Below are 17,953 nucleotides of genomic sequence, written 5' to 3' on the forward strand. Positions count from 1 at the left end.
TCTAGTTTCCAGTCTCCTTTGTTTTGGAAAGTGACGCCTGGTGAAAAAATAGCTTTTCGAACAGAAATCCATAGTTAAACTTTTGCGACAGCAATGTGCCAAGTTCATGGCAAACAGAACCCCTCCGGACCCAATTTATGTTTTCCGTGGTGTTGGGGCACCTATTAATGTACTCAAGTTTGCACCGAAGTCTGCGAGAGATGAGGGTGTTTTGCTCTCCGGGTAAGGTTGCGAACACTTTAGTTACGGAACCGTTTCCTTTGTTTTAGTAGATTTTGAGATTGTTTTGGTAGCCATTTTTTCATAAAGAAGGATGTGAAAAATTAGAATACAAGAAATTCCTGCTTCCCAGTTTATAAATTGGTTGTAATACAGAACTCAATAATATAATAAAGCTGTGGTAAGTTAGTACACCCCGGGGAGGGGTGGGGGGGGGGGTGGACTACCCTAGACACACTATACAGGTATGTGCAGCGCCAAAAGGTATGGTTTTAGAGCCGTGTTGGTCTGAAAGAGGGTACAGATTTTAACCATTTTGATCTGAAAGTCTGGAAATGTGTCTGGAAATGCTGAACTGGAATTTTCAGTATAAATAATGTATATAAATAAATGTGTACTGCTTTTAGAAACCACATGCTCAGTCATAAATTTCTTTTCCCCTCTCCCCTTCAATGTTGAATTTTTTTAAGCAAGCTTGTTGGAAACAGGGTTAATTTGTATTGTTATTCTTGTTAATGTGCAGTTCCAGAAAATATCCATACCCCCCCCCCCCACGGATGGTTTTTTTTATTTTAACCCCCCCACCCCTCTGAAATTTCTGGGTTTTTAAAACCCTTCTCCCTGAACCCCTTAGAAGTTCAAAATCCATTTAGACTAAGAAAATTGATGACGCACACTATTACGATCAATTTTTTTTATTATTGAAGCAACGTTGACTACACTAGTTCAGCTATTTACAACACTTCGCTATTTTACTTGTTTAATCCTTTTGCTAAAATTATATCCGGAAAAATTGGAAAAAACTCTAAATGGTCGATTTTTTACGTCAATAAACACGGCTTAATTCTTTGTTGTTGCGTAGTTAACGTTTATAACTTTATCGAGCGCTTAAGAAGTCATATCTCTATCACGTTACAACGTTTCTTTTTCACCTAAAAGCGACCGGCCTTTGCAAATTCCATTTTCGTTATGACCTCCACAGAGAAACATTTGCTATTTTAATACCGCGAGGAAACCACTACGAATATAAGTTGCACATTAAATATACGATGCTGGATTTTAATTTATCGAGTAGAATTTTGAAGAACTTTGAAAACCCAGCCAAAAACTGGCTGCATGCACAAGAATTGAAAGCCGCCTTTGTGAACAGTTTCAAAAGGTTCTCGGTTCTCCTTTCAAAACTTCAAAATTAATTAGTCCATGAATTCACATGCATCTCAGCACTGAGATCGTGAGTGAAATGAATACTAGAAAGAAAAGAAGTTTGTGTTTTCAATGTTTTATGTCAGGTTTTTATAACATAAACATCGCTGTCTCACGTCCAACAGAATAGGCCATTTTACAGTTCTGTGCTTAGTGACTTGGCCTTGGATTGGAAGCAAGGCTGGGGGTGACCTTGTATTGATACAAACCTCACTGCTTTTCATATGTAGATCATGCTGTTCCTATGCTAACTAGTGTGCATTTACATATGAAAAGCAGTGAGGTTTGTATCAATGCAAGGTCACCCCCAGCCTCGCTTCCAATCCAAGGCCAGGTCACTAAACACACAACTGTAAAATGGCCTATTCAATCTTGAGCAAAATTTGCATACATCGGGAAAGTTTCGCATTTGGTGCCATGGGATCAAATTTCAACCCCAATGTTCATCTCTGCAGAATCTTTTCCCTTTCTTCCAGAAATCTTTTTTGTGAAAGATTGCATTGGAGAAATTACACATTTTGTGGCTGCAGTAAAATAATTTTCCATGGGAAATAAATTTATTGAACACGACAGCGCTCACAGCACACCGTTGTACATTTCGTCGTGTCAGAAATGTCACTGGAAATAGATTTCAACCGCAAACTAGCCTGTGGAACTACGAGAAGGCCATGCTCATCAAAATAGTTGCTTTGTTCAGAAACCTTTTAATCTCCTCATTTGATGCTACAATACGAGTAAAGAGGGCTTTTATTTGATTCAAAACTCGAACTTCAAACGATTGTGAAGTCACAGCCATGCACGGCATGATATGAGGCTGATTGATTGCGCCGCGAAGTCGAACTTCACAGAAAAATACCTGTCACGCATTACTTTCGCTTATCAAAAGGATTAACCAGACAACACTTCTACCAAAATGTATTTTTGCAGAATGATTCATCGTTTGCGGCGCTTTTTTGCTGGATTATAATTATTTTTCCGTAGTGGCGACTGAAAATTCTTGTCAGCCAACTTTGTGCGTCGCTTACGATTTTTTCGTGAATTTCCTTACCCTCTGGAGAAATTCTTCATGGAACACCCCCCAACCCCTCGGAAATTTCCGTCCATTAACCTCCCATCCCCTTCCGAATTTCCATTGACATATCCATGGGGGGGGGGGGGGGTATGGATATTTTCTGGAACTGCACAATTCCATTGCAAGGAAACAGATTTCACACCTATGTAGCCTTTGTCTGTTAGGAACAAAACAAGTTAACCGCATGTTATCACGAAATGCTTAATTAGTTCCTGTAATTCGTCCATCAGCAAATATATATTTCTGCCAATCACATCATGTTAAACCTAAGGCATGCCGCAGTGATAAGAGTCCTTTATTTTTCTCCATTTTGTTGTTCTGCGGGTATAAAATTTGTATATTTAGTGAGTCAACAAATCTTCTCCATTAAACTGCATTAAGTGAAACTGTGAAGGTGTGGGCTATGAATGCTATTTTCCTCACAAGTTGAAGTGAAAGATACACTGTAAATGCAACACTGAATGAGGGAGGAGCGGGAGTATGTGCTGTGTAGGTGAGATGTGATTTATCTGTGGTCTCAGTGGAGTGTTCCAACAAAATATGTCTGCAGTTGTAGGTCTGAAAAAGGGAACTGAAAAATTACATATTTTGGTCTGAAATAGGTTCAGGGTTTGGGGAACCGAGCCATACACTGGCCCTACCAAAATTCTGTGGAGTAACCCTCCCCCCCTCCTCCCTAGGTAGTAGGCATGGAAGAGTTGAACTCTGACCATGGCGTGGATGCGCTATGTGATATGAACTAAGGAGTGAAAGAGATAAATGACAAATTGCTAAATGAAAACTTCTTTTTAATAATATTGTTCTTTTTGACAGGTCTGCTAAAGGAATTATTAATTTATGGAATCTTAAAACTAAAAGAACGGAGCTAACGTTGGATGGTCATGATGGACATGCGATTCTTGCAGCTGATTTTCTTCCTGCTGGAACAGTTATCAGGTTAGCAGATAAATGCTCTTTTAGCCTCCAGTCTGCAACCATCTAAGCTGCCATTTTTTTATAGTGCCTGCAATAGACTAGACACAGCTCTTTTATCCTTTAGTTTTCAGTCTCCCTTGTTTTGGAAAGTAGCGCCTGGTGGAAAATAGCTTTTCGAACTGTAATCCAGAGTTAAACTTTCGCTACAGCATATTATTATGTAACAAGAACATGGCAAACAGAACCCCTCCGAACCCATTTTTTTTTTCTCGTGATGTTGAGGCATCTATTAATGTACAAGTTTGCACAAAGTCTGCAAGAAATGAGAGGGTTTTTCTGTCTGGGTAAGGTTGCAAACACTTCTGTCTTGCACTTCATTTACGGAACTGTTTTGTTTATATTTATTTAATAGATTTTGAGATTGTTTTGGTAGCCTTTTTTATAAAGAAGGGAGTGAAAAATTGGAAATTCAGGAAATTCCTGCTGGTTTAAAGCATTGATTGTAACTGTTTAACAACAGTCATGGCCGAGATGGGCATTTAAACACATGGCAGTGCTGTGAAGGAAGATCTGAAGTAGTGAACAGTTTACCAGCACCCTTCCTTGGGTTTTGCCAGTTCTGTATTTTACCAAGAGGTAAGTGAAATAATTGCTTTACTGTAGTGAATGAGTGAGGCTTATAGTGAGGCTTTTCATGCAGATGGATCATTGTCTCCAAATATTTGAAATCACTTAAAGCAATTCCAGTAGGTTAAATTACCAGCCGATGTCTGGTGGCAGAAATCTCCTTCTTCAAGAAACAAAACGAAAAAATTATTACAATGTTTTGTTCCTTGGAAACAAATGATCATGAACAAATGAACAAAAATTAGTGAACACATTAGTGGTGATTAGTGTATAACTGCAGTGCATGTTTAATTGCTGCATTTTATACTTGCTAGGACACAAGTCAAACTGGATTGCTTTGCCATCATCTAAACAATCCCAGGTAACAAAAAGTTATGATTAGTTTCCCTAATGGTAATACATTTTCATAACATTTTTGGGTCCAGACAGACATTTTAGAGAAGTGGATGTCTGGCTTGCTCTGTAGAATTTTTTTTATCTAATTAATTTGCATATTTAGTGGTATTTTGGAGCAGGGATGGCCCAGTTTTGACAGCATTTGCCTCCCACCAATGTGGCCCAGGTTTGATTCCCAGACTTGGCATCATATGTGGGTTGATTTTGTCGTTGGTTCTTGTCCTTGCTCTGAGAGGTTTTTCTCTGGGTGCTCTGGTTTTCCCCTCTCAAAAACTAACATTTCCAAATTCCAATTCAATCTGGAGAGTGTCTCCATACTGTAATGCACATCTGATGAAAATGTACAAATTTACAAAATTTATGATTTAAATCTATTTTATTTATAAATTTATATACAATGAAAATATAAGCCAGATTTCGATATTTCACTGGGCAATATTAAGATTTAGTTACTAATTAATTATAATTAAATTTTCAGGTTAATGTTCTTGACCTGGAGTCCAACAAAATCCTTTTTTCTGTAAAACCTGAAAATGAAAAGTCAACTGGTAAGAATTAAAAAATGCTTAATGTTATGCATTTCATTTGAAGTTGTTAAAAGCTACCGGGTATTTTGGTTGGACAACTTTAAAATAATTATTGTCTTGATAATATAAATTATATTCAGATATCAGTATGGTTGAACTGTATGTTTGCTTACAAGTCCACGAGGGTTCAGAAAATATGCATCTGCAGGCTTGCCAGATCTTGTGACTAGCCACTGAAAAAGTTAAGTAAGTTCCTTTCTGTTTGTTTTGAAGGTATGTGTATGTGTTTGTCCCTGTTCAACCATCCCAAAACAGACAGGCCTCTGTTGGTCACAGGATTTGAAAATGGCCAAGTTATACTGTGGGATGTTATGGAGGAAAAAATGCTGAGCAGAAGTACTGTACACACAGAATCAAGTACGTAATCAGTAAATAATTTATTGTTACTGATTAAGCTTGGGGGCTAGATGAAGAAATACATCAAAGAAGAGAAAGAGCACAGTGTAACCAAATCTGGCCTGAACTGTGGTTAGGGGGAGGAGGGGGTGGAGCTTGGGTGTGTGTGTTGTGGGGGGAGGGGAGAGTAGTTTCCTGATAATAAAACGTGTCTGTCTGAAGAATGAATCTAATGTTGTTTTTGTATTGTTTATTTCTGATCAGTTCTATGTCTGGATGTAGACAAAGAAACTCTGCAAATAATATCAGGCTCGGCAGACAACAAATTATGCGTCTCATCCGTAACACCACAGGTGAGAAGGTTGGGGAATTCTAAAGTTCCCATGCTAAGCACAACTTCTGGTAATTTGTACTTTAGGCTAAGAGGCCTGGTACACTTAATCACACCCAAATTTTTGGCTTTCTGTTATTTTGCTATTTATGCCTTCTTTTGTCAGGCCTTTCAGATATGCTGATATACCACTAATGTGTGAGAACTGAGGGAAGTGGTGAAAACTACTACACTCAAACAGGACCCACCAAACCTCAAAATAGATGGTGGTCTCTGCACCCCCCCCCCCCCTTCCTCAATCTCAAAAGATGGTGTCTTTATTGCATAGCCACCCCTATATCCATCAGTAAAAAATGACAATGAGATTCAAACCTCACTTTCCTTGTTTATCTACCAATGCTGACTCTTGCTAGATAAATATACATGTATCTGTGTCAACTGAAATTGTAACGCCAATGAAATTTTGTTGGTAATGTTCATGAAACAGGTAGTGTCTTTGCTCCCCCCCCCCCCCCCCGCCACCCAAGACAAGGCGGGTCCTCTGTGAACAATCTTGTTATAACCAGTTCCCTAAGGCAATTAGATGAAAGAGAAACTAAACTTATAGTTTGTCTACCTTTTTTGTCTCAGTGCACCTTGTTAGCGGATAAACAAATTGACCTTAAGAATCCTGGGATTGCTTCAGTCAAAATCCGAAAAGACTGCAAAATACTGGCCACTGGTGGATGGGATGGCAGGTAGGCAGCCGTGTCCTCGCGTGAAGCGAAATTAACTCATTTAACAATAATAAACCGACTTGGATGTACACAAAATTACTAAATGGAATAAATGTAAACATTTCCCAGACAAGGTGTGTCATTGCTAAAGCAATGAACTAGTATGTGGTAAGAATCTGTGTGTTTTGAACTTTTCATGATTGTCATGGCTTAAATAGTTGGCTCAATACACGTACGACCCACGTACGGTGCCAAGAACTGAAGAAGGTGAGATTATCCAAACAAAGGAAGTAAACACTTCATCGCTAAATTGCTAAATAGGACATAATTCTGTTAAGAAATTTAAGATATAAAAATGGTGCATACAGTTTCAAGATTCTTGACGCATAAATAGCTACCTCTCTGACTTTACCTTCCCTTTTTTCTTCCCTTGAAAGCAACCAAAAAAATAGCCTGTGAACAGGCTCCTAAGTGGGGTATAGCTAGGGCGAAAAGAAAAATCGGCGAGCCGGGCGATTTTTGTCTTCGCCCTAGACCCCACTTGGGAGTCTGTTCACAGGCTACCAAAAAAAGTTCTCATTAACCGAAAGTAACGAGTCTCGATATTTTGGATTTTTTTTTATTATTATTCATTGTATTTGTAATAGGCTAAATAGAGTGAAGTGTGACGTTACAGAAACTTGAATTGGTGAAAATATGGCATTTGATCAAAGTGTTTGCAAAAGAGTATTGTCAGGGCCGTACCTAGCGCGGGGGCAGAGGGGGCAGCTGCCCCCGCCAGGAAAACTCAATTTGTTTCTAACATCACACTGATCACAAGAAAATCGACTAATTGACTGAAAAAATATTCCTTCAATGTGAATTCCAAATAATTATTTTGGAAAATCTTTTGAAGCAAAAGCCAGTACCGGTTTTCTTATGAAAATAATGATTTTGTCAGTTTGTGCTGCCTATGGTTTAGAATTTGGTGTGTAAATGAAGACTGACAAGCCTACGCCACTTTCTGGCGCGTGTTTTAGTCTTTTTAAATCTAGGTTATACAAGTATATTTTTTTCAGAGATAAATTGGTTTTAAAAGCCTGCCCTGCTCGCAAGTATTTGTAGCGGGTTTGGATTTAACCATCACATGTTCATCATCCGACAGCTCATTTGCGCCTAATGATTTTTGAGTTTCCTCTTTTGAATTCTGTAGCCGCTTAATTACACTCAGCTCTCTACTTTGTCACTTTATTCGAAAACTTCACCATTCCAAACACATCCCGACGGTAAACAAATCCGTACCAGAACGGTTCTTGAAATACAAAGATTAAATAAAAGATGTTAAAAAATACTACAAGTAACGACATGGAATAAGCAAGTGAGAAACAATTGATTACGAACGACCAACAAAAAAACGGCGAAACACAACTTTACAACACTGAAAATGGCGCGCACACTAAAAACTTATGCAAAGAAAACTGGCTTAAAAGGGTAAAAGGAGTGACAGAAAGGCTATTTACATACATAATGATCTATAAAGGTGTGGGGGCGAAAGGTATGAAAGACGTAGCACAAACAAATACAACAAAAGTAGGTGTAAATTAGGCGCGCAGAAAAAGCTATAACTCGCTGTAACAAATTCTCTTCCTTTTGAATATGATCTCTTATTCCGCGTGTTCAACGACGGTGTTTTTATGCCACATAGGGCATTTCAGCTCGGTTTGGCTTGGCTCTTTTAAGTGCTTGATAGTTTTAACTGCCTTTCTTGTTGAGATTTGTGTAATGTTAGGACAGAAATTAATCATTGCCTGTATCATGCAATGAGCTTCATTCTGTAATTGTTGCAATGCCGGGCCCGACTATTAGTGTTTGTCACAAAGAGTTGTGTTTCTTGGCACGGCTATTTGGTTTTTTGGTTCTCTAGTAATCGTTGTAGCGTGTTATAGAGCTATGCAACGTGTCACAGTAATACTGAAAAGGCTTGAATTGTATTTAAATAACGACTGTGTTTGTGCAAATGCTTCGCTCCACTGATATAGTGCGTTTGTATAGTGGAAGCTCAGTGATTTTCTCCCTTTGTTTACAGCAGTGTATCGACTGTGTTTTAAAATGAGAAACAATGTTTGCTTCAAGCTAAACAAGATGTTAACTCCATAAGAAGTCATGGCAATTTAAAACAAAAAGCTTCGGTGTGTTTTTTTTTTCTCTAAACGTCGTAGAGGCAACTTTCTGTGTAGGAGTGAAAACAAAATTAATGTTCAACTAGAAACCCTGTCTACATACGGTAGACCCCTATGAGGGGTGTGCCGAGTTTGCCCCCACAGACAAAAAATCCTAGGTACGGCCCTGATTGTTGGAAACGTCCACTCACCAAAAATTAGCTCCTTGGTGCAGCTCGCAGCGAAGATTACGGACGGTGCCTACTAATACCGAAGTATTTTTGGGCGGTTTATGACTACGCGGGAAAAGCAGATCTCAAAAAGGGCTATTGAAATCCAAAAGAAAATTGGGGGTTACCGCGCATATTTCAGAGATAATTAAGCAACAATATTTCTAAAAAGCGCCAAAATTTAAAGCAATGTATTGCAGTTTTTCCTAAATTGAAGCTTAAATATTTATCTCTGAAAAATGCATGGTTACCCCCAATTTTCTTTTGGGATCCAAAAGCACTTGTTAAGTTCTGCTTTCTCCGTATGGTTTTAAACCGCGCAAAAATATTAAAGAGATTCGTATGGGGAAAATGCAGCTTAAAAACTTTAAAAGTGTTGATATCCCAGCTGCAAACTGCAGTAGGTGGCGAAGTGCCAAATTCTATTTAAAATAAAAATAAATAAATAAATGACTTTATTCAGGTTAAGTGTCAAAGTATTCAGCACTGTGATGCTAATTGGGGACGCTATAAATCATTGAAATAAATTTGCAAACTGAACTAAAAATCTAAAAATCCCAAACCGGTGGGAGGCAAACTGGTTGACTATTTACAAAGCGTGGCCTTGGATTTGAAAACGGGGCTACCGTGAAACAAATCCAAGTGATCACAGCGGAACTTGAACCCGCGGCCTCCGGATTACAAATCCAGCGCACCTAACCACTAGGCCACCTCCCTGAAATATTATATTAACATATCACTTTTCCAGGTTACGAATCTACAACTGGAAAAAGCTTACACCCTTGGCCTATCTTAGTTACCATACGGATACAATCAACGCTGTGGAGTTTTCTGATGACATGCGTGATTGTGGTCAGCTATTGGCCGCCGGTGGAAAAGACGCCAGGATAAGTTTGTGGTCTTTGTACAACGACAAAGGACAAAGTGCTCAAGAACATGTACGATGATGGCTTGTTAGTGCTAAGCTGAAAAGGTAAAACACTGTTTATCGTCTTTGTGTCCTCGTACGATTCACGCCAAAGTACTTTTTCACAGGACAAATTTCCGAGTAAAAATCGCGACTGAAATTTGTTATAAAACGTTTTCCTGTGACACGTACTTTGGCACGCAAAAGGGGTTATATTTAATCTCCGCAAATTAGAAAATTTGTTCAACTGCCCTTCTAAACAGGAAATAATAAACGACTTTCTTTTATCATGCAACCAAGTTTTCGCGACTTTTAAAAATGTCGCAAAAAAGCCTGAAAATTTTACTGTAACAAGATACAACTTTGACTATCTCCTAAAAAGTTCCTCTCGAGAGAAATCCGCTTGATAAGACTTCTACATCTTCATCTACATTGGTAATTGGCAAAGGTTGCTAATCTCGCCAATAGTGCAGGTGTTTGTGCAAAGTATAAAAATTAATGAACAGGCAACGGCCTTAAAATACGGTGTGTTGCACGGTGACATTACATGTGAAAATCAATGAATCAATAATCAACAATCCAGTCGCCAAGTCAAGTCACCTCATGAGGAGCTTTTCTTAAGTTATTCTTAGGATTTGCACAGTGGAGGGACCAATAATGTTAGAACAACATGTGTTTTTTCCCACGCGGTTTGAAAATGATAAAAGAGGGCTGTTTATATGCGAGAAACAAATCAGTCTTAACTAAGCTGCATTGTGAAAAACTCGCATATTAAATGATTTACAGTCGAGTCACACGACGTAAATATTAAAAAAAGCGTTCGAGCTGTTCTTTGCGAAACTGTGAATTAAATGAGACATGGGCCATGGTGTGATTTTTTACTTATTTTAAATCGTACCGTTTAAGTTGGCATTTCGGTCGCGAATGGTGGCTAGCGCCGGGTGATCGTATCATCCGTTTGTTATCGGACCAGAATCTCTACAGAGTGTAAAATGGCTTTTTTAATTGCTTTTACTTTGGCTGCAGCTTTCCTGTAGATGGATCAAACCTTTATCTTAATTGCAATCAAGCCATCTTCTTCTCGGAGATCGGAAAAAAAATGGTTAATTTTTTTTCAACCATGCACGTGTCCCAATTTTTATTACAGTTTTATAGCCTTGTAATTATAGTAAATGACGATTACAACGCCAGAAATGCACGTTTGCCGCAAAGAAAAGTCAACGAGATGCGCAAGTTTCATAATATACTTAAATACAAGAAAAACCGCCAGTTGTCCGAACGGAATAAGCAAAATCATGAGAAGAAAGTGCGATATTGCCATTTCTTTTTCATAACGCGGGCTTTCCAAATAAGGCAGTAATTGTAGTACGTAATACCTTTTGTAAGGAACCAGTCAAATTGCTGTAAAATATGATACCCTGTGTTGAGTGTACATTACTATAAAAGGTAGTGTTTTTTTATGATTTTTCAACCTCGTCCGCAGGGTATTTGATCTCCTCACCCCTGAAGGAGTGAGAACGAGGCTGGGGTTATGATATTTTAAGTCGACTGTTCGAAGAATGCGTTTTCAAATGGTGATTTTTTACACGGAATGCCCGCAGGGCATGACGTGTCTAGATTTCGGTCGGGTATCTTTTTCTTCATCGGTGTCATAAATGTGCACATTAATTTATGCATTAAACTCTGTCCTCCCCTAGTAAGGATATATTGTTCTGATTGTCTTCAACAGAAGCGGCCCAATCAAAATCTATTTTTCAGGCACATATCACGAGAGAGGGGACCCACTCATCACTTCTGTGTGACGTCAAATCATCACTTGATTTATTCATTAAAACTAGATTAAATTCTTCCCTCTCCCAGAAGGGCTCTATTGTTTTGATTGTCTTGAACAAAAGCGGCCCAATCAAACTCCATTATCTGCGCGTATATCACGAGGGAGGGGACCCACTCATCTCTACTTGTGTGACGTCAAAGCAAATCATCATTTGGAAAAGTTGTTTTCGTTCAATGGCGGCCACATGTCTGAATTTAAGACTCCGGATCTGCCGTTTTCAGAGAGAAAACCAACCTTTTTCAAGCATTAAATCGAAATAATAACTTCTAGGTAGTACTCGACAGTTGAAACGGCGGAAATTGGGAGAGTTCACAGCAAAGAAAATCCGCTTTAAAAAACAGATCGAATGATCAACGCGAAGGATTAGAGCTAGAGGAGGCCAGACCAGTTCAGCGGGGTCATGACGTTATTGCATAGTTATTTCTGGTATGATTCCTAGTAACACAACGATAAGTATCACGCAATATATCTGAATAAAACCATTCAGACAATTATTTCAATGGCCAAGGGAGGATATTTTTTAAATATCTGCGAAACAAACAATGGGGAATAATTGGGGCTACATTAAGCATTCCGTGTAATGCCATTAGAGGGGCATCTTGTTTGTTCAAGATTTATGACGTCGTTTTGAGTGCGTTGTGAGTAGCTATGATTGACAAATGAAGTAAATTAATATTTCAGTGATCAATGGCGTAGTTAATAAAAGGCAATTGTTATGAACAGAAGCCTGACAAACGTTTTTGTTATATATTTTTGTTAGCATTTTTGGCCTTGACCCTGCACAAACCACATTAGATTTTGAAATGTGTTGGAACAACTGGCCAATAGAAACATTCCTGTTGAGATAATTCAACTGTGGTGTGAAGGTTAAAAAAAAAGTATTGTGCACGGTCGCGGCCCTTCCAACATAAATTACAGCACCAATGTTACATGGCAAGGTTTCATCACCAGTCTCTCAATTACTAAGTGATGGTTACAGTTGAATTTGTCAGTTTCATTTTCAGACGGCTTAACATCTCTCCCGCAATGCTTAGAGAAGAGTTAAATCTCCACTGCTTAAAAAAAAAGTTAATTCGAAGCTGTTCTTGATCGTATATACTCGGTTATAAACAAATGATCAAGAACTCAAGCCCAGATAAAGCTTTCGTGTCATTTCATTGCTCGTATAAATTCAGAAAATTAAAAATACATTTTATGTTAATGATCCAAAGATCCAATTTACTGCTCAGCCAGGGATGCTAAATTTCTCCAATAACTTTTTAGCTCAGTTCCTCAGCAAGAAGGCGCAATTTTTTCGCGGCGTGAATAAAGCCATTTGCCGGTAGGTGCAATGCTGTTATTGGTCAAAAGAAATGCGTGCATAAACGACTCACCGCATGCTTTTTATACTGAACTAGCCAATCAGATGTCCGCTGCTGTGATGATACTAATTCAGAGCATTTGGACATTATTTGTGCAAGATTTCATTTTACCAGGAAACCTTTTGCGATCGTTAATAACAAAATTTATTTATACACGATGATAATGACAGCAAAGCTGACGTAGTCGTGTGTTATTACGACAAGAAAATCCTTGCAACTACACCTGCCCTTTGCAAGCAGTGAGCTTCGTGATTTTTTTCTCACTGAGAGCAAGATGTGAGTGGCAGTTTTGTTTTGTTTTTGTAAATATTCAATCTACGTGTAGTCTGTTAAGGGAGCTTTTTCAACGACCTGTCGCCTTAAAGCTTTTTTTTTTTTTAGGTCAAAGATGATTCTCCATCCACTTTAAACAAGCTCAACTTTTCAAATGTTTCTGAGCCAAAAGGACACTAGCGCTTTGTCAAGTATAATATGTTTTTTTTCTTTGTGTTAAAGTGAGCTATTCAAACTTAACTTTGCAACCATGAGGAGATAACGGGGGATACAAAATGCTGGTTTGTTTTCTCGATGAAGTTTGCAAAGTTGTATTTCAACCGAAATGAGCTCGACCAATTTTTATTATTTTATTTCGGTATCATTTACATCACTAACTGAGAACTTGTTTAAAGCAGAATTTTTAATAATAAAAACATTCAGGGAAATACCACGGAAAAACAAATCCCAGTAAATAGATTCAGTCGATAATTGCGATCTTTTAACGTTGAGAATTTCTGTTGATATTTCTTTCATGAGATGACAATTGTTATCCCTCGCAAAGCAAACAAATCTAGTAAGGTATTGTTGGAAACAAGCGGTATGAATAACGCGTCTTTGAAGAATTACAAACAGCCATTAAATCACTTTTCCATGTTTTAAGTAGGCTGACAAATTAAACACTCTTAAATTTGCGTTGTCCTATGAAATATGTTATATGAAATAATCTTCTCTTCTTTGACCGTGTCGCTTAATTTCCGTATTTTCTTCTGACAGAATTCTAGTTACAGACGCATTTCAAAGTGATGTACATTTGTTTTTAATTTAGCCCGCAGTAGTAATGAGCGCAGCGCAGTAAATAGGATTTTGAAAGTTTTAAATCCATTTGGTAATAAGCCAAGTTCAGTGTTATTAATACGAGGTAGTTACTGTACTCTGTTTTACTTATTTAACCGTAAGTTTCTTTTCAAATGAAAACATAACATCTGAGACAATAGAGGCCCACAACTGCTTGAGTAAACGTAGGTCTGAAATTATAACAGGATGCAATTATCAGTATACTTTGTCGTTTGATACCAGTGTGGTTTTTTAAGAAAAAGGGAAAGTGTCGTCTTTTTTTTAAAACTCACGTAAATGAAACTGATGTTGATAGAACGACCAACTGCGTCAATATCATCGGCTAGAACTGAGTCACATTCTTACGAAACAGCGTAAATATAAGGTAAGTTAGGTTTTAAACCACCTGGTGGTGTATTTGAAGGCATATTCAGTTTATGAGGCCTTGGAAACTAAGATAAATAGAAAACTGTTGTCAAGTAACGGTTACTCCTTCGAACGAATTCATCTCCGCGCTTTATTTGCTAATTACGTAGGCGAACTATTGAAGCTGTGTAATGTAGCCGGTTGCAATTGGTTGAGAAGGGCTTTGTTAATTTAAGTTTGCACCGGTTGGAATTTTAAATTAGTCGTTATTACCTTTGCAAAGAAACAGTTTAACTAAAGGCGAGTCTAAATGCAAATTTCTTTTATTTGCTGTTTGAGTTAAATCCATCAAGTTACAAACTTGGGTATATTTTTTTTGTCTCCTTCAAGGATTTAAACAGAGGGACACCAGCCAAGTGAATCCAAGATGGTTAGAAATGGAACACTGAAGTATTTATTCAGCTTGCTGTTGACTATCGCTCTCGTATCAGTAGGTTTACTTTTTGCTTTCGTCGAAAGATCTCCTCAAGCCTTTGTCAAAATGCAAAACTCATTTCGCGCATCGGGGGAAGACCTCTTAACGGTCTCAACAACAACTTTGACGCCTCCAGTTGGGAATAGTGAAAATGATCACTTTTTAACAGAGAAAATCCTACAGACTTCGAATAAACGACAAGTTTTGTTTATTGTGGCTCACGGAAGATCTGGCTCGACTTTTCTTGCGGACATTTTTAACCAACATCCCCGAGTCTTCTACGTATTTGAACCTTTACACGGGTTGATTGCAAACCAAGGTAAAGGTTACGACCAGTATGCGTTGAATTTTTTACACCGCATTTTTCAGTGTGACTTTAGCGTGGGAAATGCAACACGAGATTTTGGGCGATTCTTTCGGTTTTACAGTCGAGCCTTGAGTTCACCTCCGTTTTGCAAATACGAACCAACAGACGCCAGGTGGCAACCTAAATATTGTATTCCTATCAAACAGGATGATCTTGAAAATTCATGCAGAAAACATCACGATACTGTTGTTTATAAGCTGATTTTGGATAGAATTCCGGGTCGGTCAATTGAGAGTCTTTTTGGAGTGTGCGAAAGGGCTGGACTAACTTGTAAAGTGATCCACCTAATTCGTGATATAAGACCAGTTGTAATGTCCTCGAAGAAAGTGGCGTTTTTTAGGGAGATAAATCTCAAATCAAAACCATCTCTGCGACAGTACGTTTATTCTCATTGTGAAGTTACCGAAAGTAATCTTCGGTTCGCCAAAACGCTTTATCCTTCTCTTCGCGATCGATACATGGTTGTTCGGTATGAAGATCTCGCTGTACAGCCTTTGAAGCTTCTAGAGTACCTGTACAACTTTGCGGGACTTCAGGTCTCGGAGCGTATTAGGCAGTGGCTTGTGAACACAACCCAACCTAGCGATAACAAACTAAAGGAACAAGCACTGAACCCTGTTTCGGTTGTAAGGAACTCTTTGGAAATATTGAACAAATGGCGGCTTGTAGCAGATACATGCGACGTAAATATAATTGAACGCTACTGCCGAGATATGATGAAATCAATGGGGTACATACAAATTCAAGGGTCGGACGAGCTGCTTCGAAATCTCAGTACTCCTCTATTTAATGAGGCCTACCCAGCGCAAGAACTGAACAGTGGATATAAAAACCTAACTTAAAGCCCATTTACGAGGTGCCGCTTTTGTTTCATACTGTTTCGCGTGCAAATTATTCTCGTCAAGCTTACAAGATTCATCACTAACTGCCGCGTGCTAAATTGCTTACGAATTTGTTGTTGGATTTTAAACTGAACACGTTTAAAAACTGGCGTCGCGTTAATCCTGGCCGTTTTATGCAGCAGTTGGAAGCGATTGGACTGGGCCAACTGAAGTACGCATGCGTTATGAAATTCATTCGTTTTTAGAAAGCAGAGACGATGTCTTGACCTCAGACTCTTTGGATGTGCGCAACAGCGTAAGGATCTGGTTGGAGAATAGCGTCAACTACTGAATAATACTCTGCGCGTGTTCGTTGCGTTACAGGAGACACAAGGGAGCTATAGCAACGACGGCGGCGACGAGAACGTGAAAAAAGCAATAGGCTTAATAAGCAAAACAACAACTCTGCACGTGCATTGGACCTTTGGTACATTTCTTTGCCGTCACTGCACGACTTGGACGTGAAATTTCCTGGGGGACGTTTTATGGAGGACGTAAACACACGACGACGAATTTTTCTTTCTCTCTCTACAATTGGGTGCAGTCTTCAACAAATCAACTCCAGGAAATTTCATCTTCATTTGGCATTTAAGCGAGTTAGAAGGACGTTTGAAAAAAGGCAAAGTCATTTTAATAGTGACGTTTTCGCTGCCGTCGCCGTCGTCGTTGCTAAAGCCTCGTACTGTTTACTAGCAACCTTTTTCGCAGGGTCCTCTCTCTTCCTCCCTCCTGAACGAGGTTGCTTTACAAAAGTTTTGAGAATTATTTTTCTAATAGGTACAGGCAGAGCGAAAGTTTGTTTTGTGTTACTTTCCTCTTTATTCACCCTTGCAACGCAATTATCAAATAAAGAAACTCTTTTTGTTTGGAGCGGTTTTCAATTGAATGTCGAAAGTAATTACGCGTTTGCTTTGGTTTTAATTTACTACGTTTGCAAAACTCGCGCCACTTTCTCAACCAATCAGAAGCAAAACCAAAACCAGTCGCACGCGTCAGTTTCCCGCGCTTGGCGCCGGATGCATGCATTTGCCGTGAGTTCTGATTGGTTCGCTGCGCTCTTTACGTTTGTTGTGAATGTCCAAATGAATTGTAAAATTTGTTTTTGGTTTTACGACGCTCAAATGAAAACCGCTCTATTAATGGTAACTTAAGCCCGGACATACAGTGCAGTATTGCACGAAGCTTCTAGATTTCATCCATGTGTCCAACCGATACACTGAGCTTCCATGTTGAAGGCAGCAGCATATTACAGTGAAACCGCTCCTTACGGACACCTCTTTAATACGGACACCTCTCTATTACGGACAGTTCACTTGCTCCCTGAGAGACCGAAATCCATATAAAGCGTACCTCTCTAAAACGGACACCTCTATAATGCGGACACTTATCCCTGTCCCCTTGGTGTCCGTAATAAAGGGGTTCGACTGTATCAGAGTTACACACACGATGCATCTTTATTTGGTGCAATTCTTCACCGTATGTTGAGCCTTAAGCCGTGGCGGAGAACTGGAAATACCGTAAAATGCCGGTTATAACCCCTCCCCGCTCCCGCCCCGCTTGTAAGCTTTCTCGTATACACTCCCATTTGCTTGTAAACGAAAATTTTGTTCCGGATATAGGTCCCTCCTTTCCGCTTATAGAGCAATCTTTATGTAAACACCGCCCCCTCCGCCCCTAAAAAAGGGAACGGTTATTCCTTTATAAGCATTCCCCTCATAAGCTCCGGCCCCCCCCCCCCCCCCCCCCACACACACACACACACCTTCTTTGTAAACCCGACCTGTTTTAAAGACTCAAAATCCTTTCCAGCAATATGCAATTGTTAAATACTCCTTTTGAAAAAAATGTAGGGATTATTTTGGGGAATTTTATGTTTCTTAATAAACCGAAACTATTATTACGA

At 39.0% G+C, this 17,953-nt stretch overlaps 2 protein-coding genes across 2 annotated transcripts; both read left to right on the forward strand.

Moving 5' to 3' along the window:
• Positions 1-25: 25 nt before the first annotated feature.
• Positions 26-9,717, forward strand: LOC146452717 (guanine nucleotide-binding protein subunit beta-like protein 1). Its single transcript, XM_085097305.1, has 9 exons — positions 26-222; positions 3,308-3,430; positions 3,930-4,045; positions 4,351-4,397; positions 4,911-4,980; positions 5,233-5,376; positions 5,620-5,708; positions 6,317-6,423; positions 9,519-9,717. The coding sequence occupies exons 1-9, from the start codon at positions 107-109 to the stop codon at positions 9,715-9,717; spliced, it is 1,011 nt and encodes a 336-aa protein (XP_084953431.1). The 5' UTR covers positions 26-106.
• A 5,037-nt stretch (positions 9,718-14,754) lies between these two features.
• LOC146452718 (carbohydrate sulfotransferase 6-like) lies at positions 14,755-17,953 on the forward strand. Its single transcript, XM_085097302.1, has one exon. It carries the CDS (start codon positions 14,755-14,757, stop codon positions 16,009-16,011), a length of 1,257 nt encoding a protein of 418 aa, XP_084953428.1. The 3' UTR covers positions 16,012-17,953.

The sequence above is a fragment of the Pavona decussata genome, unplaced genomic scaffold, assembly GCF_977016875.1.
Source record: "Pavona decussata unplaced genomic scaffold, jaPavDecu1.1 SCAFFOLD_366, whole genome shotgun sequence".
Lineage (NCBI taxonomy): Eukaryota > Metazoa > Cnidaria > Anthozoa > Scleractinia > Agariciidae > Pavona > Pavona decussata.

Excerpts from the sequence above, each read along its gene's own strand:
- LOC146452717 (XM_085097305.1), top strand. The coding sequence starts at position 107 with ATGGCAAACAGAACCCCTCCGGACCCAATTTATGTTTTCCGTGGTGTT. Across the intron at positions 5,377-5,619 it reads TACTGTACACACAGAATCAA|TTCTATGTCTGGATGTAGAC; the intron begins GTACGTAATCAG and ends ATTTCTGATCAG. Across the intron at positions 6,424-9,518 it reads ACTGGTGGATGGGATGGCAG|GTTACGAATCTACAACTGGA; the intron begins GTAGGCAGCCGT and ends TCACTTTTCCAG.
- LOC146452718 (XM_085097302.1), top strand. The coding sequence starts at position 14,755 with ATGGTTAGAAATGGAACACTGAAGTATTTATTCAGCTTGCTGTTGACT.